The following is a 27108-nucleotide window of genomic DNA, read 5'->3' as shown; positions in this document are numbered from 1 at the left end:
GAGCAACTTCCTCTTCTAAAACAGTAGGGGAGACTGGGAAAGTTACAACAGGGGATGGTTGCAACATGTCATTTTTCTCCAATTAGAAACAAGCTAGAGTGATGACACTCATATGTACAGTTAGACCCTCCCCCCACCAAGAAGACAGAAGACATATTCAACATCTGCTGCTGCATTTATTGAACAAAACTTGTTTTGGAGGTATGAAAGTAATTTTTTTCATGAGATGTATTTTTGTCATCTGTCCTGACATTTTGTATGAATTAATCAAAACTTACTTAGTTTGAATTATTGTTTTGTTGGCTTCAAAGTGACATAGTTAGCATGTGTCAAAGTCAGTGTGTCTAGCAGGCATATGATGTTCTGTCATGGCTGATAGGTTTGGGGACGGTTGAAACAAGTTATACATTGCACGTTTAATACAAGTTTGTTGCATTGCAAATTGTTCAATTCTTCCTGTGTGACACTGAAATATGGAGAGATTGAATAGCATCGGTAACATCTGCACACTGAATCTATGTAGGACTATGTTCTACACATGAACAAACAAAACTCAATAACTGTTATTTGATAAATATGACTAAATAAATAATAGTCTACAATAATATTATTGTATAAATAAATAATACTATAATATTATAGTAGGCCTAAAACAGTTAATATTTTCAGAATTCTATGCTCATTGAGACAAAAACCTAAAGTTAATAAGTGAAATTTAAGGTATTTTTAACATGTTGCAACTGTAACTGGTTGTGTTGCAACTGTCCCCTGGGTCTGGGTCAGTTGCAACATCTGGCTTCTTCCATTCAAATAAATAGGCTACCGTGAACGATATGTCATATGTAGCCTAATCAGAGCCGGATTAACGCAAAGGCAAACTAGGCACGTGCCTAGGGCCCGATTGGTTGGATGGGGCCCAGACAGAGGGACAAAAAAAAAAAAAAAAAAAATGTACAAATGTCCTATCTACAATTTATTTCAATATTTATTTATTAACTAAAAATAGTGACGATGTTTATCTTAACCATAGACTGTTACATTACTACAGTTAAACCAATTAATGTGTCCGTTACAAAGCGGGTGCCGGCTTCTGAAAGTATGTGTAAAGAACGCATCCATCAGGTGCTGCGAGGCAAAAGCCTAATAAGCACACAAAGAAGCACATCTCATAATGCAGGTGTGTGAGTTGTCGTCATCTATTTTGGAGTGATTGCAATGTATTCTAAATATAAACTTGTACTGTAGATCAGCGTCATTTCTGGAAAAATCATTCACCGCTTTATTACGAGTTTAAAAGAGCGCGAGCGTAACGTGCCCAAGACGCGACGCTTTGAATTTGCGCGTACAATGAATAACATCGCGTCGGGAGCTGACTAGTAAAAAAGCTACACAATTAAAAGACAAGACGTCTGTATTCTAAGTTAAAAAGCCAACACACTACAACATTTTTAAATGTTTCAAATAAAGGATCTCATATCTATGGGTCTATCTTCTAAATTCTGCTGATGATTAGATTCCTGACATTACGCCAATAATATCACTTTATATATTTTTTTCTGCTCAGTAGCGATCGTGTCTTTCTCTTCCACTTGATTTGTGTATAGCATATTTAAGGTAGCAATGCAATATAAAATCACTTATGCTCATCTACTGAAGTGGGATTCTGGAACTGTGAATAAATTGAATAAAACAGCAAAATAACAACAACAATAACATCTTCATTAAACAAAAAAGAGATTACCTTAGATAAAGTTTGATTAATATGTACATACAGTACCGGTAAAAGTCTGGACCCATTACTATTTTTAATGTTTTTGAAAGAAGTTTATTATTATGCTCTACAAGCCTGCATTTATTTGATCAAAAATACAGAGAAAAAAAAACAGGAATATTCAGCAAGGATGTGTTAAATATATAAAAAGTGACAGTGAAGACTTTTTTAAAACAACTTTTTAATAATCAAAGATCCTGAAAAAAAGTATCACAGGTTATAAAATAAATATTAAGCACCATTTCTAACATAATAAATCAGAATGATCACGTGGCACTAAATTCAGCTTTGCATCACAGAAATATAAAGTATAGTAAAATAGAAAACCATTATTTTAAATTTTAACTATTTTCACTATATTATTTTTCTGTATTTTTGATCAAATAAATCCAGGCTTGATGAGCATAAGAGACTTCTTTCAAAAACATTAAAAATAGTAATGTGTCCAAACTTATGTACTGTGTAAGTAAAAATATACTGCTTTTAAAATTAAATGTTGTATAAATAAAAAGGTTAGGAATCATATTTGTTTCAAGTGTTTTTTTATTGGGGGTGGGGGGCCTCCAACATGAATTTTGCCTAGGGCCTCCTAATGTCTAGAACCGGCCCTGAGCCTAATCATCTTTAATTGGTATGGGTAATTAGCAGACAGATGCAAGTTTAATATACAAATTTGGCTGGTCTAGTCCAAATAGTCTCTGAGTAACTGAGAGAAATGCAAAAAGTGTTGCAACTGTCCCCGGTCTCCCCTAGATGACGTTAAGATATAGGGATTAATTTAGCGCTAGTTCTCCCGGGAGAGGCAATGATTTGAAACGCGCTTGCATTTGCCTACAGCTGAGGAAAATGAGCGGTGAACAGGTGAGTTTCTGTCTTACTGTATCTATAATAAACATTTTGAGGTTTTCTCTTTTTTTTCTGTGGAGCTTCTGGCCTGACAGTGGAAACACAGCAGATTTTGGGCTATTAGCTATAGGCTATTAGCCCGGCACGGCCTATTTAAAGCCCTGGCTCGCACTGGCCTGACAGTGGAAATGCGGCTATGAGAACTAGGGATGGGCAAATGAAGCCACATGAAATACTGAGGCTTTCCCCCGATTGTTTCGGGTAAAGATTTGAAGCATCAAGAGTGTCGAAAACAGCGCCATCTTGTGGCAGGTCAATGTTAAATCAGCCATAAACCCGAATGCGCAGCGCCGTTGTTTTATCAATTAATCACAAATAAAAGCCTGGCACTAACATTTAAACGCTAAATGTTCAGTTTTCTAAAAATATAATTCACATATTAAAGTGTGGCAATACATTTTATGTAACAATTATATTAATACTAATTATAAAAATACCAAGAGAGTTGCTTTATGCAAGTAAATGGTGGTATAATTATTTTATGGTTTCTATGCTGTTTATTTGGCAGAATATATGATCATGTAACATAGGCTATAGGTTTATTTATTTTAAAAAAAACTTAGGTTTTTACTTAAACTTCCAAAAACCTGTAGAGTAGTGGTCTGGGTTCAAACATTCCGACACACAAAGCAAAGCATTCAAACGTGACTGGAAAGAAAGTGAGGCTTCATCTTTCGTTGATCACGTGTTTCTCTGAAAACAATACACGCTCCGGCACGGATATTCATGAGAAATTGCGCTGCGTACTCGATACGCGCTTTGAAGCTTCAGTGTCATATGTAACATCACTACTGAGAACATCAAGGCAGGTCAGATGCAGTTGATGCAGGCAGGTCAGTCCACCTCAGAGCCAGGAGCGGACCTGGACCTGATAGACCTGTAATAGCAATTTTTATCTCACTTGGAAAAACAGCATCACAGGTGTAAGACAACACTCAAAAGGCAAAATTGTAATAAAGAAGAAAAGGCTTTATTCTTTGAGGAATCTTTTCGCAACCGCAGCCACCCAGATGTGAAACAGAAAGCCTACTGACATAACAAAACTGAGACATTTTATACAGGTTTCTGACATTCTTGACTCCTCCTTTCCCAGTCTCTGTAAATTTCCTTAAAGACATCTAGTATGGACTGGTTCTACCCCCCCCCCCCCCCCCCCCCCCCCTGGGCAGGTCATGCTGTTCTTTGTCCCTGAGAAGCCAAAAGGCCTTCATTTACAATCTAAATGACCTCCTGCTTTCCTCAGGAGGGGGCCTGGGACCCTACTATATGACATCCTGTATTCTTCGACTAAGATTCTTTCTCGTGCCTAGGTGTTTGTTATCTCCCCGGGCTATCTGGTTTATTACATCTGCTCTTTCCTACCCCCAATTCAGCTGTTAGAAATGCTTTTACACACACTCAAATGAAATCAACAAGTTTTAAATGAATGGACACAAGAACAATGAATTTTTCATTAACATCTCCCCCCTGTTTATCATTCTCTGATAACCAATAAAATAATAAAAATTCATTTCTGTTTTCTAATCAAACCCATTATACTATTAAATCTTTAAGAATAGAATTAATTCAAGTCTTAATTCAAGAACAGTTATACCCTTCATGTATATCAATACTAAGCCCTAATTTGATTCAATCAAATAAAATCGCAAAACTTTTCTTCAACCATTAATTGGTCAACATTTTCTCCAGATATGTTGATCATCTCGTTGCCTCATGGACGTTCCATCTTCACCAATATGACACTTTGTGTGCTGTTGAAATGGTCTTTTTTCCAACGTTGGCAGGAGAGGTATGTTCTAGCGCATATCCTTGATCTTCCACTTTATTCTTCGCTGTGGCGTATGGGGTTGCTGATGTTGGTTGGTATAGTTTAGGGTGAGATGCTTGGACCCAGATCCTTCCAAGATTTTCCCTTAGATCACGATTGCACCCCCACTGGAATGAGTCGTTTACTGTCTGCTGTCACCTGTGAAGGCAGACCTTAAGTGATTTTGTTAGTGACCGCTTGTCTTGTCGTCCCTTTGGTGTGACCTGTGGATTCAACAGCCTGAAACATTATTGTCACCAGATAATTTTTGCTCATTGAATAGCACTCAGGGTCCTTGTTCCCCTGAAAAAAAAAAAAAAACATTCAACCCATGTTGTTCATGTTAACAAAACAATACAGAATCAGTTCTGTTTGGTTCAATCCATCCTGACATCCTGCAAAATGAAAATTTTAAGTTAGGCATTACACAGGGTTAGGCACTGTTTCTTCACTTTGCTCATGCCATGCGCAAAAGTCTGCATCTTCTGTAAAGAAAAACAAATGTTGAGGTTATTGTCACATAGTTTTCTTTTGTCTGCTGTGCTGCCACATCTGCTCCGGCGTTTCCTGTCAAAACAATTCTTGTTATTAGCACACTTAAAATACAAACAATGCACACAATTAAACCCAATGTCCTCCCAAAATGTATCTTCCCACCTGTGCGATGGCTTTCAGCAAATGTGAACCCCTTAGTAAACCAGATCTAGCTGGTTAATACAAATAAAATTCTTCAAATAAACCCCTCCTGGACTTTTACTGTCCTCATATACCGATGAGGTCAAAGCTAGATAACCTCTCAGCCTGCTGTGAAGACAATGGGTTTAGCCCTCCCCCCCTGGATTTACTGTTTTCCCACCTGTGAGGCCGAAATGTCTTTGTTTGTGGCCTGAATACAAATTATTCATACTAAAAAATTCAAAGACTCATCTGACCACTTGTTTTACTGTGCGTTCTCTTGTTCCCGCCATGAGCATATTCATCCTCCTCTTGATGCACAACACCCATCTCGTGCATAAATTTAACATAAAATTCTCTTACTTTTATCAGACGCTTTTATCCAAAGCGACTTACATTTCAAGGTACACATTTACATTCTTATCAATTCTTGCTTTCCCTCGGAAATTGAACCCATGACTTTGGCGTTACAAGCGCTAACGCTCTACTGTTTGAGCTATAGAAAACTGCAATATTTGTTCATATTTATTTGGTAACATTTGTTTGGATAAAGTTTGCTAACCCAAACGTTGTCCTTCAGCCAAATTTCCCATCTTTCTCTGCCTCTGAAATAAAAATATTACTTAAAGCCACAATTTCATCTTCTTATCAAATTGTTTTTTATGGCAACGGCCCCTAGTTTCACAGCGTTTCTTGCTTTTCAGGCCTATTGTTTGGTCTCTTAAGCAACTGTCATCTGCGTACATTCTCCAGGTCATCAATTGGTCAGGTTAGGTCGTGGTGTGCACACTTCGTCAATGTCAGTCAAATAACAATCTCCCCTTTTTTTACAATTCATAACTGTTAAGGGCTCTCTGGATAATCTGATATTTATTTAGCCTACGTGTTTGTTGCTGTCAAATTTATAACTTTTTCTCAACACATGACTGACGGCTATCTACGACTTCACAATTCTAATTTACACATCAATACTTAAACCTGTTCAGAAAGTAATTCAAATCTACTGAACATCATAAATGACCAAAATAATAATTAACAGATAGAGCTCGATGATCAATCAACTTAAAGCTCGTCCTATGTTCTGCGTTGCTTTCTCATCAGATTGACTCACAATCCTCAGCTTACTTTCAAATTTGTCATTTGCCTTAACCCATCTATAATGCTAAAACACTCTTTCCAGAGGTTAATGACAAATTTATACACACTATTCAGACATAATAGTTGTCCTAAACTAACACATACTGTACAAAACATGAATTAACACTCACACTCATCCCTGACTATGAACTGCTCATATTTCTTATTCATATCTTTTCTCTAAAAAGATTTAAATTTGAAATGACATTTTAACCTTACATTTTCCTGTATCTTTTATCTAATGTTTTTATGGCCTCTTAACCAGTTTCAAAGCATGTCTGTTCATTATCCATCTGATTTTAGAAAAGTCAGCTGGATTGGTTTGGTGCATTATCATTATTTTGCTTCAGCTTTTCTTTGGCTGACCGATAACAGAAGAACAGACAGAGTACCATCCCTTCCTCCACTCAAACAGTCTCTCTCACTATACACAAATAATCTTTTCAACAGCCTCCTAAGACTGTAATCTAGACAAAATCTAATAATAAATTCATTTCAATAACCTTTGACCATTAATCTTTATCCAGACTTTTCTTGAATCTACAAAAGCTGTCTTCACCTTTAGCCACCACCACGTCTAATGACCTTCAGGATTTAAAACTTACAAAACATATCTTACATATCTTAAAGACATATTATTTCAATATCAACTTCTATAATATTTTCCCTTGCCCATAAGGCAACCAGCATCATGTTCCTGATAAAAATTAAGTATACTGTCTCCACAACAAATAATGACAATCACCTCACGGTCTCAGCTGGCTCTTGAAAGCCCATTCCCATCAGCTCTTTATCTTTAATCTTCATCAGGGTGTTGTCCCCTGGCATGGTTGCAAACACTTGTCATAATGAAAAACAAGCCATACAATGAATGCGGTTTCTTGCAAGTGGTATATAGAGGAACTCACATTTTCTGGGGCAGACTGCCATAACTCCTTACAGCTCCATCTCCCCTCTCAATGTTCTGCTGATGCTGCTGGCCTCACAGTCATCGCTCAACTCTAATACCTTTCTCACATAAACACACCTCCCTTCAGGAGATGCCCAATGTCGGCGTGACCCCCTGCCTTAGGTTGACCTCTGGCCAAAGGTTCTTACCCGTCCTTGAGTAGCCACTTCGTGCACACTGGTAGCCGCTCTTTCCCACCGCAAAATCAGTTTTCCCCAACAGACTAAGTTGTTTTCTGAAGCTTTAGGGAAGGCACATTCAAGAGTCACCAGAGCACTCTGGACTGCCTAATAGTGTTAACACAGGGAGACAAGTTAATAACAACAGTATTTAATCACCTAAATCTTTTAAACATCTTCAAATCAGCAAAATCGCAATTGAAGCAACCGTCCATTCAGTGTACTGTTACATCTGTAGCCGGAGCCATCAGCCCTGTTCCATGGTGGAGGCTAAAATCAGACAAAGAAGTTACTGGTTCTAAACTAGTTAAAAATGTCACTTCTATCGTTTTAAGACTTCTTTAAAGTCATTCAGTTTTACTTTTAAAACATTTACAAATTTCTCTTGAAATGTATGGAATCTGAACTGCCTTGTAGCATGATTTCTTTTAACATCCATGTCTATGGTTTTCAACTAAAACAATGTGCTTTACACAGGCTCAGACAACAGCTTTCAGCTGGCATTGAATGAGAGAGAGACTCTTGAGGCATTCAGGACTGATACACTGCATTCTCATAAACCTTTAACTTCAGACTTTGTCTACCATCTTTTATATACTCTAGCCCATCTTAAGGCATCTTTTCCATAAATTACATGTATTGTAATTTAGACCCAGAATGAGTCTATGTTGCACTGAAACTGTGGCAGTTTCAGTTACAGCACATACCAGATTCAGATAAGCAAACCTGTTTTGGCCAAATCACATTCTTATCTTTTAAAATCAACATTAACAAGCCTTTATTTAATCAAATGCCTTTTACACATTTTACATTTAGCAACTGTTAATCCTGTAACACTGCTTCTGTTTATTTTATCTTAAAGGAATAATAATTATTCTAGTTCTTAATAACGTTTCAAATTTCATTTCAATTTTATTTTCAATTACCATAATTTAATACCCGACTTCAATGTTTTCTCTAGGAGTTTATCAATCTGCTTCTATGGTTCATACTAACTTTTGAGGCTGCGCTCTCTGCTTGTCATACATTTTATGATTATCACTATAAATCATTCGTTAGATTTGTCTCTCTATATCATCTAAAACCTTATCAAAGCGTTTCATTCAAAACACAATCATCCTTTTAGTGATCGGTACTTTTAAAATATTTTGCAACTCATTTAGCTCATCTGTAATTTTACGTCCACCGGTACTTTTTATAGTTCTTTTCCTTTCAAAAGGAATTCCTTACACTTAAATCTTTCAATCTTCTTACAACTTTCAAAAGTTCCAACTATCAACTTTATTTCTCCTTCATTTACTTTTACAGTCATACAGTGCGCATACAGTCACTGAATGACCCAGCTGACTGCAATAAAACACTCTCTGTTATTCTGCCTTTTATCTTTCTAACAGCTTCACCCTATTTTGCACTTCTGAAACATTGTGTTGTATTCAGGAAATGCAACAGAGCCATTGATAAGCAGTTCTCTGTCTTTTCTTTTACAGTTGCAAATTCAATTTCAATAGCTGAAACAATCTTCATCATATTAACATTGATCTACTTTCTAACCCATATTAACAAAGACTTTTCTTTAAATTTGTGTAATTTTGGCACTTTCTTTGTTTGGGGCCAGTTAAGTTATTGTTTATCTTTCCAATCACAATTAAACTTTTACTAAACATCATCTGCAAATCTCTTCAGAGCATGAGCAGAACTGCTTACAGCATTTGCTCTCTTTTATCTCACTATTTATCAGGACTGTTCAGTTACTCAGGACTGTTCAGTTACTCTTCATACAGTATTAAAACATTAACGTGTAATTAATTTCATCAACACTGGTTTTAAAAGCTTATTCTTCTATCAAATAGTTAGTTTGCAGATTCAACATAAATCACAAGATTGTATTATAATTATTCAGTCCTACTTATCTCTACTGTTTCACAGAGACCACAAGATTCCCTAATTCTTCTCAGTCTCTAAATTACACAGACAGCTATCCTCAACTCAAAAATATGGCAATCTATTCTTCAATACTCTTGTTTTCATATCATTAATACAATAAAGCATTCACATCGTAATTTCAATCATTATTTTATCTCCAAAATATAGAATTTTTCCCGTTTTGCTTACATTTGCGTACATGATTCCTAATCTTTATATCATGTTAATCCCTGTTAATCATACTCAATGCCTTATTTTATCTAACACTCTTTCCCTACATGCCACTTCCTTCTGTATCTGTTCAATCCAACAATTCACTGTTTCCATCAAGAAAAACATCCTATCTTCCCCAACATGCCAGTTCCTTCTGCATCTGTTCTCTTTTATCTGCAATCCAACAATTCTCTGTTTATAATTTCCATCAGGAAAAACATTCTATCTTTCCCTATCTTCTTTAGTTCAACAAACTACTGTCTGTTCACAGTTTTACAACCATGCTGAACACGACTACAACAACCTTTTTGTTAAACAATTATCCGTTTCCACAATTTCTTGCATGCATTTCTTGCCGTAATTTTTCATTCGACACAAAATAGGTGTGTAAAAAATATCTAATTTACTGTTAGATGATCCCATTTTGGCTGAGTTTCCCTTTTGGATTTCACAGTTCGACACGTGCCTTACAGTATCTGTCAAACGTCTTCGACAGACCCGATCTTTTCGTCACCCCAAGATCGGTCGGGTTTCAATTGGTAATTACGTTCTACTCAAAGTTTTATAAATTTTGAGCAGAACACAATCACTCAGCAATTTGTGATTATCTGAATCACGGTGGATCCCCGTCCACTAACGAGCCAAGCGTGGCAGAAACCGGTCTGAATCTGTCAGATCGATTTCTCCCTCAAAATCAATTTGTGATTAACTGAATCACCAATCACCTCGCTCGTACCAAAAGCAGAACTCAGCCAACATGGTTCATGTTCACCCACAATTATCAAATTACACTTAACTTCAATAAAACAATTTGCCGTGTCTTACCCAGAGATGCTTTTTCTGTTTCTCTCGCAATCGTCGCGGATTTTTTAATCCTGGTGGGAGTTTTCTTTCACTGGCCCTGAGTGCGGGGTTTTGCCTCTCTCTCTCGTAATCTGTTGAGTTTCTATCTCAAACCGTCGAGGTATGAGACGGCCGCCTGTTGCTGCCGAGGTCGTGCACTTTCCCGTCAAATCCGTTCTCAGGACCAGGAGAAGAAGCGTCCGCACAGGATCCTAACTTCTGACACCAGCTGTAATAGCAATTTTTATCTCACTTGGAAAAACAGCATCACAGGTGTAAGACAACACTCAAAAGGCAAAATTGTAATAAAGAAGAAAAGGCTTTATTCTTTGAGGAATCTTTTCGCAACCGCAGCCACCCAGATGTGAAACAGAAAGCCTACTGACATAACAAAACTGAGACATTTTATACAGGTTTCTGACATTCTTGACTCCTCCTTTCCCAGTCTCTGTAAATTTCCTTAAAGACATCTAGTATGGACTGGTTCTACCCCCCCCCCCCCCCCTGGGCAGGTCATGCTGTTCTTTGTCCCTGAGAAGCCAAAAGGCCTTCATTTACAATCTAAATGACCTCCTGCTTTCCTCAGGAGGGGGCCTGGGACCCTACTATATGACATCCTGTATTCTTCGACTAAGATTCTTTCTCGTGCCTAGGTGTTTGTTATCTCCCCGGGCTATCTGGTTTATTACATCTGCTCTTTCCTACCCCCAATTCAGCTGTTAGAAATGCTTTTACACACACTCAAATGAAATCAACAAGTTTTAAATGAATGGACACAAGAACAATGAATTTTTCATTAACATCTGTGGTCCGCGGATCCTAATTCCTCGTTAGTCCCCACCCTTGAGTCTTCATCCTCCTTGCCGGTCCCATCTGGAAACCTGCAGGCTGTATCCCTACCTGACATACTCCCGTCTCCATCGCTGGTCACGACCAGTCCCCTGGATCCGTCAGCACCACTGGTGTGGTCCAGCTCCTCGGCTCTGCCTCCACCGCTCACTCCGTACAGCTCATCCTCTGCGCCTCGGGCTTCCCCTCCACCTGCTTGGGGTGAGGCCGAGCCCCCAGCTGCACCTCGGGCCTCCAGGCACATATCTCCACCTCGGCCTGTCAGCCCTACACCATCAACTCGGCTCCCGGCTCCCTCATCGCCTCCGCGGCTAGTCTGCCCGGAAGCTCCGCTGGGTTCCCTCGTTTCTCCAGGTCAGCCTCCAGTGGTCGACGCCCAGCTTTTGCATTGGACTTCCTGCACCCCTATGGCTTCATCGGGCTCCTCCCTTCCTCCGACCTCCCCTGTCATCTTCGCTTGCCACATCGTCGCTCCGGTCATCCGAGTCCCCGTCTCCCCCTCAGTCCCGCAAACCAGCGGCTCGGCACCAGCCTTCCAAGCGATGTCGCCCTGGTCTGTCAGCCTCTCTGCTCCACCGGTTCCTCCACCACTAACTATGGTTCCGCCTCTGCCAATCAGTCCCAGGGTTCCGTCCGTTCCCTCTGTCTGGACTCCGCCCTGGGTCTTCCCACCTTCAGCTTCACCATGGTCGGCAACTCCAGACACCTCCTCATCACCATCCGTGACCAGCTCCATGCCCTCCACCAAAGCCTCCGCCTCATCACTACATCCTGAACTTTGTCATCACGGCACGAGGACGCGCCTTTCCAAGGGGGGCATAATGTCACAATTATGTTCTGTCTTGTCTGCACCTGTGTTTGTTAGTCCCTGATTAGTTAATCTTCCTCCACCTGGGTCTAGATAGTTTCCTCATTTCATCCTGTGTATTTATACTCCGTTTTGTTCAGTCCCTTGTCGGTTCTCATTAATGTTAGTTGTGGTTGTGTCTGTCCTGCCTGAGCTTGATCACTAAACATTGTGTTATACCCTCATCTTCATCTTGTGCCTTCAACTACCACCACACCGTTACAATATCAGTAACCTATGATGATTTTATCGTCATACAACAGTTCTCCAATAATAAAGAGAACTGGATTTTTTTTTTTACATTTTTACATTTTTGGATATACCCTGGTAAAATATTTTTCTTTTCTTTTCAAGTTAGTGTTATAAAATAACTCAATCATTACATTATAATTTATATATTATATATTATATATAATAGTGTACTTTAAATCACAGTGTGAGTTTTATTTATGAAAATAATGATTGACACATTTGTATCAGAGGGAGTATAATAATGTGAGTGAAGATGTGACAGACCTGTTTGGTAAGTTATTGTGTCCTGCTTTATCTCTCACTGAATAGGTCCCGTTTAATCTTCATAACATTGAACGTATTTCAAACATTGATGAGTTCAATGTGTTACTTTCTAAACATAAATTAATACATTCATTTTTTATTTTTTAGGAGCAAGGGAGGGGCTGTTTAAGTCAGTGACCACACCCACCACTTCATATTGTTTTATATGCAGCTTTTATAAGCAGAGTTTAATTGCTGCATATTATTTTTAGTTTTAGTTTTAGTTACAATTCATCAATATTTTATGTAACTCTTTGAAATATGCCAGATCAATTACATTTAGCAAATTTTCTACATTTAAACTGAAAGAGAATATGCTTTCCTTTCATGTTGTTGCTTATTAACTTCATCTGTGTGCTTTTTCTTTCAATTTGCCATATTCGTTGTAATTCATTTGATATATTATTTGTAATTCAAAGTGACATTATTGGACTGTTTCTCAGAGGCTTGTGAGAAATTATGTACTTTGCTCATTGGCAAAAAATGATGATGCAACAGGACTGTGACTGAACCTCTTACCAGTTCAGAACATCACTATTAAACAGAACAACCCAGTATTTAACAATTCACTGCACCTTCATCTTAAATTAAACTAATATGTAGATGAATATGTGGAAAATGGATAAAAATGTTGAAGGCCAGGGAGTGTTGTAACACATATTTGTTTTATCTTCTATTTTTGTTTGGTGCTGTTTTAAATGTTGATATGCTGTAGCATTCCAATTTGTATCTGTTACAAACAGACATGTGATCAGCTAAGGACAAAAAAAAAAAAAAAAAAAGGAAACACCCATTTTTTCTCATTCAATATGACTATGCAATAGTAATAATAATTAATTATAATTATTATTATTATTAATAATATTAATTTAATAAACACTTAATTTAGAATTGATAATTATAATTACCAAATAAAAAAAATTACAAGAAATATCACTCACTGCAGAGTACAGACAAGGAGTAAAATAAATCTTCAGTGAAATTAGCGCTATAAAAAAAAATTAAATTTGATTTAAAAAAAAAGATTTGTAGCTGTAAAAAGAGAAATTATCAATTTCTGAACAAATTATTTCCACAAGGTCAAGACTCTTGTCGGCTTCTCTTTACAATAAGTGTGTTGCTGCCATCTGGTGGATGTATTACTCATTGCAGTATTAAACACATCTACATCCTCAAATGCTTGATATGAAGCCATTGAACCTTTGGATTAGAAACCAATGTTTATTTACAAATATTGTCTGAATAAGCCTGTGTTCGTTGTACACAGAACAGCCCAATTCATTTTATATATTTTTTAACTTGCTGTTTATTGTGCTCTTTGTTAGAACATGATACCAGTGTATTAAACTTAATAGTATGCACTTTTGTCACACCCAAAAAAGAACTTCTTATAATTTTTTATATTTAAACAAAGATCAAGTATTTTTGTGTGTGAAATAAAGTGTCAGTAAGTGAGCAGTCAGTCATCAGTCTTGTATGTTGTGTGTGCGGATACAGGCTTTGATGCTGAATATAACCTGCAGTGTTTCTCTATCATTCTCTAGTGAGACTTTATCACTATCCTGACTTATGAAAGATATGATTCTATCTTCAGTGAAGTGTGTTTTTTATGGTGGAGGTGGAGTCCCGTTCATCAGTGCAGATGTTCTCTTGATATATGGTGTAATTCAGAAAAGCCTCCTCTGATTTGTCAGTGATTGTGTTTGATGATTTCCTCTGTTGTGTCTAATAAGGGAACAGTGAGTGTCATTGGCAGCTGTGAGAGTCTCTCTCTCTTTAGGGGACTGACAGGAGCCAGTTTCTTCAGTGTGTTTGAGGGAGCAGAGGAGAAACAGAGTCAAACAAACAGTGTGACGAGCAGAAGAAGATGGAGGGATTTCTGACACTCGGTTTACTCTCCTCTATTGTCACTATAACCACATCTGGTAAGTGCAAAATAGATTGTAAAGATGTAAAATTGAACATTTTTAAATAAGCGTTTTGTTTATGATGGCATTAGACCTCTACAAACTGAATAGAAGACTTTGTAATATCCAGAAACTAAGATCTTGACACTAGATCATTAATTATCAATTACATTTTATAAATTATTTGAGCTTTTATGAATCCAATTTGTTATACACTCATGCCCAGCTTTAGTTGTCCAGTTCAAAATATTTATATATATTTCTATTTTATATATATATATATATATATATATATATATATATATATATATATATATATATATATATATATATATATATATATATTACTTTTTACATCTTATGTTTCTTGACTTTGCATGATTCGATCCCTTTCTCTCTTTCATGTACAGATTTTGAGACTGTGAGGTTAGTTGGTGGTAACAGTCGCTGTGCTGGTAGAGTGGAGGTTCTTCATGGAGGTCAGTGGGGAACAGTGTGTGGAGATGACTGGGATATGACTGATGCTGCAGTGGTTTGTAGAGAGCTGGGATGTGGAGAGGCTCTAGAGGCTGTGCGTTATGCTCACTTTGGAAAAGGATCAGGACCAATCTGGATGGATGATGTGGCCTGTAGAGGATCAGAGTCAACACTGAAGAACTGTAGATCAAGAGGATGGGGTGTTCATTACTGTAGTCATCATCAAGATGCTGGAGTCAGATGCTCAGGTGAGCGGCTCCATACATCACACTGTTAATACATCACTGATCAGACTTTCATTGATAAACATCTTATAAGCAATTTCAAATAATTTAATGTAATTTGTTGGCAGAGCAAATCACATGCAACTAATTGACAAATAGTATATTTTATTGTCTTAACTTAATTTGATCTATTTATAAAATCTATTATTAATGAAAGGACTATTGTTTTATGTCCATATCATAATCAATGTGAAAGATGATCTTCCCTGTTGTGTAAATATATTCAGAAACAATAAACTACGGAAGGTCAAGACTTGTGGACGGGTCTCACCTGTGTTCTGGGAGAGTGGAGATGCTTCTTGTAGGTGGCTGGGGTTCAGTGTGTGACGCTGCCTTTGACCAGCAGGATGCAGAGGTTGTGTGTAGAGAGCTGGACTGTGGGGCTCCTGTACAGGTGCTGGGAGAAGATGTTTTTGGCAAAGGAGACGCTCAGATGTGGACACAAGAGATTCAGTGCAGAGGAAATGAAACACACATTCAACACTGTCCATCATCAACCTCACATAATATAAACTGCACCCATGACAATGATGTGGGACTGATATGTTCTGGTAAAATGCCAATGTTCAGCCTTTCTATAGAGAAATCAAATTGTTAACTAAAATGTAATTATTTGATTGGTTTGATCAATTTCAGTAAACTCTTTGTTCTTTGTCCAGGTTACACTGACCTCAGACTGGTCAACGGTCCTGACGTCTGTTCTGGTCGAGTGGAGCGTCAGTACTTCAGTAAATGGGGCACAGTGTGTGATGCATGCTGGGATATGAGAGCTGCCAGTGTCCTCTGTAGACAGCTGAATTGTGGGATTGCTGTGTCTGTTGTGGGATCAGACTGGTTTGGAGAGGGAAGTGGTGAAATCTGGGCTGATGTGTTTGATTGTGACGGGAATGAAACAAAACTCTCAGAATGTTCCGTCTCTTCATGGAGTCGAGCTGAATGTTCTCATGGACGAGATGTTGGAGTCGTCTGCTCTAGTGAGTCCAAATTACTGGAAGAATGATTGATTTCATGCTGTTGAAAGACTTTATAGTATAAAATATTTCATTTCCTTGTATTTCACATGTTCATTCCAGACTGAATGATTAATGCACTTTCTGAATTTATTATTGTGTGTGTAAAATGTATTATTATTGGTTAATCGTCTTGTATTATCAAACTTGCAATATGTTAATAAAATGCCACATATTTCAGGTTCCTCTCTGGCTGTTCATGACGGTCTGGTGCGGTTGTCTGGAGAGAGACAGTGTGAGGGGGAGCTGGAAGTTTCCATCCATCAGGTCTGGAGGAGAGTTCTGCTGGACTCCTGGAGTCTCACTGAATCCTCTGTGGTCTGCAGACAGCTGGGCTGTGGCTCTGTGCTGAACTTCTCTGGCTCCTCTTCATCCAGTCCTGAACACAGTCAAGAGTGTACGACGGGCTTCCAGTGCTCTGGGAGTGAAGCTCATCTGGGGAACTGCAGCTCTCCACAAACTCTCAACTGCAGCTCCACACAACAGCTGTCAATCACCTGCCTTGGTGAGAACAACAACATCTGGGCAGATTCTTCAGTTGTTAGTGATCAATAATGTGTTTTTCTCTCTCTGAATATCAGGTCGCGGGTCCATCAGGCTGGTGGGTTCTGGGGGAGACTGTGCAGGGAGGCTGGAGGTTTTTCACAGCGGCTCATGGGGGACAGTGTGTGATGACTCCTGGGATATTAAAGATGCCCATGTGGTGTGCAGACAGCTGCAGTGTGGAGTGGCCCTCAGTAACCAGCAGGTACCAGCCTGGTTTGGTCCTGGTTCTGGACCCATATGGCTGGATGAGGTGGAGTGTGAGGGGAATGAGACGTCCCTGTGGAACTGCTCTTCTCCAGGCTGGGGGAAACATGACTGTCAACACAAGCAGGATGTAGGAGTCGTGTGCTCAGGTGAACAGTAAAGTAATGTGATTGATTTAATTTCAAATATTTAAAGGAATAATGTGCAGCTGGTATTTTTTGCAAAATAAACACCAGAATAATCAGGAGTCGATGGCTCATATTTTACAACAAAGACCATCTTACTGTATCGATGGTCTGATAGACAGCGCTGCCATGTATGCCGCTACTTTTTAAATATTTTTTTATTGACCAAGCAGAATCAAGTAGTACATAAGATCCATAATATATTATTCAAATATAATTAAGTATATTTTTCAAATGCTACCAGTGCTAGCAGCATGCATTAGCCTTGTATTAACCAGTTATTTTGGTGATATCCAATATTTTTAATGCACATCCTTTTCCATCTAGAGTTTAAAGAGATCAGGTTAACTGAGGGCTGTGAAGGGAATGTGGAGGTTTTCTACAATGGATCCTGGGGTAATGTGTGCTGGAACCAGATGGACACAGACACAGTGAGTCTGATCTGTCAAGAGCTGAACTGTGGAAGATCTGGTGTTTTGTCTGATTCTACACCAAGATTGGAATCAGCTCGTAACTGGCTGGATGAAGTGAAATGTCGACCACATGATTCAAATCTGTGGCAGTGTCCATCTTCACCCTGGGGACAGAATGACTGTAATAATGATGAAGTGGCCAAAATCACCTGCTCAAGTGAGATTATGTTTAAATAATGTAAGATGGTCTCAGTAGTTATGTTTCTTTAAACTCAATGTTTGTATATAATGTAGTGAAAAAATTGTTTCTGAAACACTAAACTGAGCTGATGGACAGAGCCTAATATTTTTTATGATTTATGAGGCTTAAATTATATGTTTTCACATTGATATGTTTCACTGTGAGAAATTATGATTTTTGTGTCCTAATGTTCAGTTCTTTTTATATCTAATCTCAGAGGAGGAGAATCATGAATCTCCTCGGAGTCGTCTGACATGTTCTACCTCACCATCTCCTTACCAGAGACAGTGTTCAAGTAAGATTTTTAATTTAAGACTGGATTCCATTAAAATGTGCATTTAAATTAAAATTTAAAAATAAATTTAGAATTTATTTGCATTTAAAAATCATAATCAGATTCATAAATGTAATCAACTAATCATACATTTAAAGCCGTCTTAGTTAAGTTTCTGTGTTTTGTTGTATATGGTGTCCTGAAGCTGATCAGTGATGTTGCTGTGTGTGATTTAGATCATGTTCCTCTCAGACTGATTGGAGGTTTGGGCCGGTGCTCTGGGAAGCTGGAGGTGTATCATAACGCTGTGTGGGGTTCAGTCTGTGCTGATCTGTGGGACATCAGCGATGCTCAGGTGGTCTGCAGGCAGCTGGGTTGTGGAGCAGCACTGAGGGCTGATGGGAATTCAGTCTTTGGTGCTGGTGAAGGTGTTGTGTGGCTGAACAGAGTCGAGTGCAGAGGGAATGAGATTCACCTGTGGGACTGTCCTCTCTCCCTGAAGAACCACACTGACTGCTCCCACAAACAGCACGCTGGACTCACCTGTGCAGGTCACAGCAAAACACTGAGAATTATTTTTATTTTTTTTACATTTAGAGCTAATAATATTTTTATTTAAAAGATAATTTCACACATCGACATTAGTCACTCCTCCAGTGTCTCTCTCTGTGCTTGTGGTTGTACTGGGAGTTTTGCTCTTACTGCTCTTAGTGCCACTGCTTATACTGATTCAGCAGAACAGAGTGATGAGGAGAGGTAGGAGAGATCCAGAGACTGTCATATTGTGTGTTATTCAGTGTGTGATCAGTCATGTGTTGTGAACTGACAGCAGGTTTGTCTGTCTACACTCACAGCTCTCTCTGACTGGTACACAGGACTTAACAGGACTTCGACTGCGGCCGTTTATCAAGAGATTCATCACAGACAGTATCACTTCACTCAGAGGGGTGAGTCATCATGGGAACATGTTAAAAGCTTTAATTATGTTACTATTTATGTTTAGAGATCCCCTGTAGCCACACATACACATACTCTTTACTCTATTTGATTATATGTAAGTGTGAACTGATTAATATCACTTTATCCTGAAATAAGGGGAGACATCAGTGATCCAGATCTGATCCACTCTAGAACTAAAGCTTTTTCTTTCATTCACATTTGCCTTATCAATTTTAATCATATGAAAAGTTTTCTATATTCATGAAAGTCTCTCCACTGAGAATGTCAGATCGGTGTGAATATTTTTGTTTCTGGGTTGTTGATGTGTAATCAGATGAATCTGTAGATAAGACTTTACCAGCCACCAAACCACAAAGCTGCATGTTTATGTCATGTGTCAGTGAAGATCTTGTGTGAATTTTTAGAGAGTGTTAAACACTAAGCAGGGGTTTATATTTGGAGCATTTGTAGAGTTGGAAAAGATAAAAAGCTTACTTAGCTTCCCAAACCCAACTAATTTTCAAATAAGTAAAAATATGATATGAATGATCATATCAGCTCTTTGAATAAATGATAGTTTATTGAAACAGAAATGGTTCAAACATTTGGCTACTGACAGATGCTGAGCAACAGACATACTTTTTTCCACGGACTGAACATCTTCCATCTGCATTTGTCGGGTCGTGGAATGTCTGAGAAGTATGGTATGATTTCTCATAAAACTGTGATCTGATGATTGTCTCATGCATCTGTTACTGCGTTGTGAATTAGCCCTGAAAATGCTGTGAGCAACAGTGCCGTTCACACAGAACTCAGTTGTGCTTTAAAAACAAAACAAGGTGCAGAGCAGTAAAATGAGGTGGGAAAAAAAGAAAAGAAAAAAACATGGTCTCGAGATGTTTTCACAGTGTTGTAAAAAAAAAAAGAAAAAAAAAAAAGCCCATGCACCGAGATCAAAGATTTTTAATGATTTTTAATGACGTCTTTTATTCATTTTTTAAAAAAATAAATGTTTCCTTTCTATGCATCTTATTAATCTTTTCTTTATGAATTCTAGTCATTGATTGCTATATTCATTTAACCATTATTAGTCTAATCGTTATATTCCTTGTGTTGCATTATTATTATTTTACATGTTCATTGATTTTCATTTTCGTCAATTGATTGGTTCATCCTGTTTACCGTCTGTATTTTCCATCAGGATTGATTATGTGATGTAACATGGTGTCAAAATAAGTCTCTTTCCATCTCTGCAGACATGAGATAATGCAAAATCTGCAATATTCTCTTAAAGGTCTTAAAGGTGCAAAACCACAATTGCTTATTAAATTATTCCGTGTCCCTTAGACCATGACCTAATCAGGCCTGCTAGGGTACATTTTGTCTTGAGTCCATCATTAAATGGTTTGAAGAGAAGAACTTCAATAGGTACTTTCCCTAGTCCTGCAAATAAAATGTTTCGTTTCAGAAGACTCTGGGCTTCTTCTTCTGCCTCTTCTTTCTTTTTTCTCCTTTCATTCGGCAAATATTATACTTCTTTTGGGTTCTTCTTTCTCTATACTCTGATCTTATCTTTTAGATACAATTCTTTTGGATATTAATACTTGTATTTACTTTTCTATCTTATATTGAAACTTATTTGCTCCATTTTAATAAAATGTGTTATTCCTTAATAATTCAAGACATAATCTTGTCTGCCTGGATCTCACTGCATCATAATCTAATAGACCCAGACTGTCATAAATCTGAGGGATCTATGGTATTAAAAGTGTATTACAAGTTATAATGTGGTTTTATTTTACATGTGTATCAGAGGGAGATCAGGAGGAGTATGATGATGTGAAGAACAGCAATGAAGATGGGAAAAAACGGTTAGGTAAGATACTATCATCTGTTTACATAACCAGATACATTTAATTTTTATGTTGGTCAACTAAACTAAGCCTAAATGCAATTAAAACAACAGAGAATGTGAATTTGCTTTTGTTTTTAATAACAGGCTATGATGGCGATGTGGGGGAGGACTCAAATAAAGAGGGTGGGGCCATATGACTCACTGACCACACCCACTTCATCTTTTCATGAAATCATGGGAGCTGCTGGGAGTTTCTTGCTATTAAAGATCCAGTGCCTTATGGTTTTGGATTTTGGATGAATCTATCCTATTCATCCTATATTTACCACATTTAAAAAAAAAGTCAGAGAAAGCGAAAATCATTTTAGACAGCATTATCTACCAACATATAATTAAAATAACATGGGTATAGAGCATAACATGGAATGTTAAGGAATGTTTCTCACTCTTAGATATATCTTTGAGCAAGTTATGTTGTGTATTTATCATTTCTGAATTGGCTTATAATTGTTTAATTGTGTTGTAGGCATGATACATTTTTACCTGACAAATAAATTGTTGTTATATTTGATTGATTCTGTATTCTTCTGAAATCAGTATAGGTGGAGTCTGGTGTTTTCTCAAATACATGTCCAGGATAGATCAAACTAAAGGCTCATGAATGAATGGAGTAATAGGCAGAAGACCTTTTAATTTCTGTCTCAACGGCTTAGCAAGTTAATAATAACTACATAAACTACACTTTTTTTTTGTACGAGCGAGAAGTAGGCAACCGACTAAAAAGGTAATAGTTAACCCTAACTAAGACTAATGACTAAGGTCAGACTGGTGTGTTTGTGTCCGTGAAGATCCACGTAACCCGGCCGGCGTTCGGGTCCCTAATAAATTAAGAAATGAAGCCTAGCGCAAGTTCTGACTCAATCGTTTACGTCATGTATTACCTTCTCATCTATCCAATTGTAGAAAAGGAACCGTATTGCACTAATTACTAATACGATGCCAACCATTTCAGAGGGTCGATTACCACATCTTGATGTCCAATGACCACGAGAGTAATGAAGAGCAGGTAGACTTACTATGTTGTACTATTTTACTTTAAGAATGTTGAATAACAAATCAAATACAATGTGTATGCACAGTCAAAGGATCACATAAATGTAAATAAAATGTACATATGAAGAGCGTAGGCCTACGCAAAATAATAAACAAATAAACAATGAATAATTTCAACAGAGTTGAATTTCAAGGATACAGATGGTCTGTGATTCGGCAGTGAAAACAATGATTACAAGAGTCCATGTTAGTCTCTTCGAAATGCAACCAATCAGTGATGTGAAGCTGTCGTCTCAGACCCTCCGATGAATGATGAATCCTCTGCGACAATAAATGCAAGTAGACCTAGGATGTATATCACTCGATGTATGACTCTCAAATGTGGTTCTACAATAAACAAATATGTAATCAGTATCAGAAAACTGTATAGATATGCAATTAACACAGCAGAACTGCTGAGACGTTACAACTCTATAATGGTTGATCACGTATGCCACTATTAACATAATATCTCACACGATCAGGTAACCACACTCTCATATAACATAAAATATAATGTAGCAGCCGTACATCAAGCTAAACAGTGAATAAGTGACACAATAATAATATAATGAATACTCAAAATGTAACTCACAATCTTCAATGACGCACATTCAAGAATCGTCACCATGGAAACTTCAGCACGAAGTTTAATACCATCCGCTGCCAATGAAGACCACAAATATTCTTTCCTGCAGTTCACAAAGTGAAGGCGCTGCAGAAAGAGATTTTTATCGATCTTATTTACTGCTGTAGCGACAATGGCATCTGCTTTTCAAATTAAGGAATCATGTGATGTCAAAACACATCGTCTGGTTAATAATTTCCCCAGAGGGACATTTGAGCCATAAAGAGGACCCTGTTTTAAGAATCCCTTGTAAAACCCCCCTAGTTCAGCAGGGACTTCCTGTGACTTTACAGCCTCATGACATTCCAGAAGACACACACGCACACACACACACACACACACACACACACACGCACTCTGGACTTTGAAACAGATATTCCCCCACTCAACAAGCCACTAAATAGATATGTATTCCTATGTTTCTCAAAGTGTCATCACTTGCCATAACGGAAACACTGACAACTTTATTGTGGGTTTAATCAAACTTTATTTGTGTGTAATTATGCATATAAATGTAACGTTATGTTTCCCCAATCTTTACCTGTCATAATTGAGATCTCTGTAATCCTCTCAATCTCACGGAGACGAATCTTGACTGCAAAGTACAATAATATGCATTTGTTCCAGGAAACATCATATTTAAGGGGGTGTGTTGTTCTTCACACAAAGAAGACATCTTCCCGCTACAGATCAGAAGTTTTGATTCGCTCTGTCACAAAACAAGGCGTAAACAGATTGTCTGTTAAAAGGAAGAGACCCCCACTCTTCTCTCTCTTCCTTCCCGGATCTCTTCTCTCATCGATCCTGCTGACCTCCTCCTCCTTCTCCACGTGCAGCGCTGCTCCAGATGAACGGGCCTTGCCTTGGCCTCTGGGACACATGGCCCGCGCCATGTAAAAGCCTGCCGTCCCTTGCAACAAAGACTTTAAACCTCTCCCATCCAGGGAGATGAATTTGATTTTCCGGTAACACTACATTAAGTGAGCCTTTTCGAACTTCGCGGCACTGGAAGACCCAGCAGAAACAGGACACGTCCGCGCTGTCCGCTTCCCGCTTCCTGCTTCAGCCTGACCAGAAAGAGCACAGAATTCTGCAAGTAACTTAATGTTATATTGAGCTGATAAAAGTCGTTTTCCAGGGGTCTCGTGAACCAAGGTTTCTGTATGTAATAATTACTAGCTTTTCCCTCCTCTCTATTTCTTTCTTTCTTTCAGTTCATTCTGATCATGCTATGTTTTATGTTTTGTTTCGGTTAAGTGTTTGTTTGTTTATTGTTTGCATTTTTACGTACGTTTATATTCGTAGCTCATATAATCTCTAGTTTTGCATTTATTAAAATTCCTAAATACTTTTCACTGTCTCTGTGTTTGAAAAATCCACCTTATAAGTCAATGAATCTAAAAGATCTAAGCTACAAGCTCGATATTAGACTACATTCAGTAGTTTTAATTAATAAACTCAGAGAGTTATGTCCGTGGCCAGAACATAAACTCTCTCGAAGTTTGTGAATACCTCTTCTTAATTGTAATGATTTTACATTTGTTTCGCTGGACGAATTAAATGTTGGTCAGACAGTTACAGAACAAGGTAATCTCGATAATTGATAAAATAAATGTATATGCGACTTATGAATTATGACCATGAGTCATAAATATTAATATTACCAGAATTCCCCATATTCTTGAGCTAATTCAAATTTACCCAGAGTTGTATTCGTTACACTGCCTTTCAGGTAAGATTGCAGGACTTCAACTTTCCCTCAGGATCCAAACCGAAACAATGATCCGCTCTCGCGCGCGCGCGCTCAGCTTAAGCCACGCCTCCTCACATTCAAATCAATGACCAACATAATAGCTTCACAGCCCTTATAATAAATGAACACAAACTGAACATGGGCTTTTTTACAGCCGCCCCCAAATTTGGTAGACAAATTTGCCTGTAGTAAAATCTACTACTGTGTATAATCTGAGCCCTGCGGCAAACCGGGTAATCTAATCAATCGGGCAACTGGTCGAGTGCAAGTATGATCTTTCACTTTAACAACAGCAGTTCTAACTCTACCATCAGAGCTAGGAATGATGGATGAAACAGTACCCACTCGCCAGAGCGCTCTCGGTAACTGATCGTCAGCTATAAGGACTACAGTTCCAACTGTAATGTTCTCTCTCTCTCGATTCCATTTCTGACGTGACTGTAAAGTAGGCAGAAAGTCATGCACGAAATGCTTCCAGAAGTGATCACTGAGAGTCAGACTCAGGATAGACCACCTGAGGTAATGAGGAGTCAGGCCGCCCCATCAGCAATGAATTCGGAGTCACAGGATCTGGATCGGCCACATCACTAGAGACATACCCCAAAGGTCTTGAATTTAAGATGCCTTCAACCTCTACTAATATTGTCCTCAAAACCTCTTCAGTGACAATCTGAGCACCCAGTGTGGTCCGTAGGGCTGTTTTCACAGACCTCACTTCTCTTTCCCAGGAGCCCCCAAAGTGAGGAGCACTGGGAGGATTAAAGCGAAACCTGATCTGTTCTTTGGCTAGTTGTTCTCTGAGAGTGGGTTGTATCTGACTGAAAACTTCTTCCAATTCACGACTTCCACCTTTGAAATTGGTTCCCTGGTCAGATAAAAGTTCGTAGGGCTTCCCCCTACGTGAAATAAAGCGTCTGAGGGACAACAAGAATGAATCAGTGTCCATATGATCAAGTAGATCAAGGTGAACCACTCGAGTGGTGAGACATTTATAGAGAATACCCCACCTTTTCTCTGTACGACGACCCACCTTTATTGTAAAGGGACCAAAACATTCAACCCCAGTGGAATAAAAAGGGGGTTTGAATAACCTAAGGCTGGAAGGTGGAATGTCTGCCATCCTTGGAATTTCTGGTTGAGCCCTCCACTTTTGGCACTCAGGGCAGTAACGCTGATGTTTCTTAACTGCCTCTCTCCCTCGTAAAATCCTGAACTTCCGTCGTAGTTCGCCGAACACCCGTCCAGGACCAGGGTGAAGTAGTTGAGTGTCATAGTGCTTAATGAGGAGTTTCACCACTGGATGAGTCGGAGATAAAACCACAGGATGCAGAACATCTTTGGCCAAGCTGTCACATCTTCTAAGTGTGCCACCCACTCTGATCAGGTTGGAATCTTTGTCATGCTCAGGTGCAAGTCCTATCAGCCGACTGCTGGTTGAGAGTGTCTTTCCTTCCTTGAGCAAGGCAAAATCTTCAGGGAAGTCTTGCATTTGACAATGCCTCAGAAGAGTCAATTCTGCATCATGGAATTCATCTGCATCTGGTGGTTCTCTACTGCCAGCCGCCCCATGCAGGGACTGCACTGTGGCTTCTAATAGCTCTTGTTAGCTATTGAATTGATGGTAGTCTGGAAGGTCAGGTGTTGCAGTCTCGTTAAGCAATCCACTGAATACAGGTCTCTTAAGCTCCTGACTATCATGAAGGGTTTGACCTTCAGGTGCCTTTGGCCAATTGCAGCTGGATTGCATCAAGAAGGCTGGACCTTTCCTCCAGCGAGTGTCTTGAGCCAGTTGAGTCAATGCCAAACCTCGTGTGATGTCATCAGCAGGATTAGTTGATGAATCAACGTAGCGCCAGGATTTTGGATCAGACAACTCTTGTATTTCACAGACTCTGACTCCAACAAATACTTTGTACCTGCAAGAATCAGATTGCAGCCACGTGAGGACTGTGGTAGAATCGGACCAATACACAACGTTGTGGATGTCTAAAGTCAGCTCTTTCTTCAATACAGCACCCAGCTGTGCTCCTGTAATTGCAGCACAAAGTTCTAAGCGTGCGATGGAGAGCTGCTTCTTTGGAGCGACTCTGGATCTTGCGGCCAAAAAGGCTACCTCAATATTGTTCTGATCGTCCTCTGTACTTAAGTACGCAACAGAGCCATAAGCTCTCTCAGAAGCATCGCAGAATACATGAATACTGCGGCTCTTGACTGCATTCTGTATGCTGGAGCTGTAGCATCTGGGCTGAGAGATCTCTGATAGCTGAGGGAGCTCATTCTCCCATTGTTGCCAAGCAGTCAGTAATTCAGCAGGGAGGCAAGGGTCATCCCAGCCTCGTTTCTTGCCCCAGAGCAATTGCACAATGATCTTAGCCCTTGTAGTGAAAGGAATCAGATACCCAAGGGGATCGTATTGCTTTGCGAGTGTGCGGTAAATCTTGCGCATGGTGGTTTCACCTTCCTCTTTCTGGTATGGTTTGTAGCCAAAAGTATCAGATTTGCAGTGCCATATCAGTCCGAGGGTACGCTCTTGAGGATTGGCTGTTTCTTGGTTAATCCAGATCTCACTGCTCATTGATCTTAGCTCAGACGGGAAGTGGTTAATGACCGTAGGAACATTACTGGCCCATTGTCGCAACTCAAATC

General features: G+C 38.8%; 1 protein-coding gene across 4 annotated transcripts; it reads left to right on the top strand.

Moving 5' to 3' along the window:
- Positions 1-124: 124 nt before the first annotated feature.
- On the top strand, positions 125-21560 carry LOC308689881 (scavenger receptor cysteine-rich type 1 protein M130-like). Of its 4 annotated transcripts, none has more exons than XM_081363961.1 (13): positions 125-201; positions 14435-14579; positions 14972-15286; positions 15550-15873; positions 15982-16296; positions 16514-16837; positions 16914-17231; positions 17595-17897; positions 18139-18216; positions 18432-18746; positions 19050-19142; positions 20948-21010; positions 21134-21560. In XM_081363961.1, exons 2-13 carry the CDS (start codon positions 14522-14524, stop codon positions 21184-21186), a joined length of 2559 nt encoding a protein of 852 aa, XP_081220087.1. In that variant the 5' UTR covers positions 125-201; positions 14435-14521; the 3' UTR covers positions 21187-21560. The 4 variants fall into 4 exon arrangements, with proteins under 4 accessions (XP_081220087.1, XP_081220088.1, XP_081220089.1 ...); XM_081363962.1 differs by having other exon boundaries at positions 133-201; positions 14388-14579; XM_081363963.1 differs by lacking the exon at positions 125-201 and having other exon boundaries at positions 13594-14579.
- Positions 21561-27108: the final 5548 nt, after the last annotated feature.

This window comes from Scardinius erythrophthalmus (genome assembly GCF_964197995.2).
Source record: "Scardinius erythrophthalmus genome assembly, chromosome: 4".
In the NCBI taxonomy this organism is placed as follows: Eukaryota; Metazoa; Chordata; class Actinopteri; order Cypriniformes; family Leuciscidae; genus Scardinius; species Scardinius erythrophthalmus.
The sequence above is the reverse complement of the archived record's forward strand: the minus strand, read 5'-3'. Positions and strand labels throughout refer to the sequence as shown.

What these genes read in the sequence shown, in the direction of transcription:
- LOC308689881 (XM_081363961.1), top strand. Translation starts at nt 14,522, where the DNA reads ATGGAGGGATTTCTGACACTCGGTTTACTCTCCTCTATTGTCACTATA. An exon ending in TGTCACTATAACCACATCTG is followed by an intron (nt 14,580 to 14,971) that starts GTAAGTGCAAAA and finishes TTTCATGTACAG; the next exon opens with ATTTTGAGACTGTGAGGTTA. An exon ending in GGCCAAAATCACCTGCTCAA is followed by an intron (nt 17,898 to 18,138) that starts GTGAGATTATGT and finishes ATCTAATCTCAG; the next exon opens with AGGAGGAGAATCATGAATCT.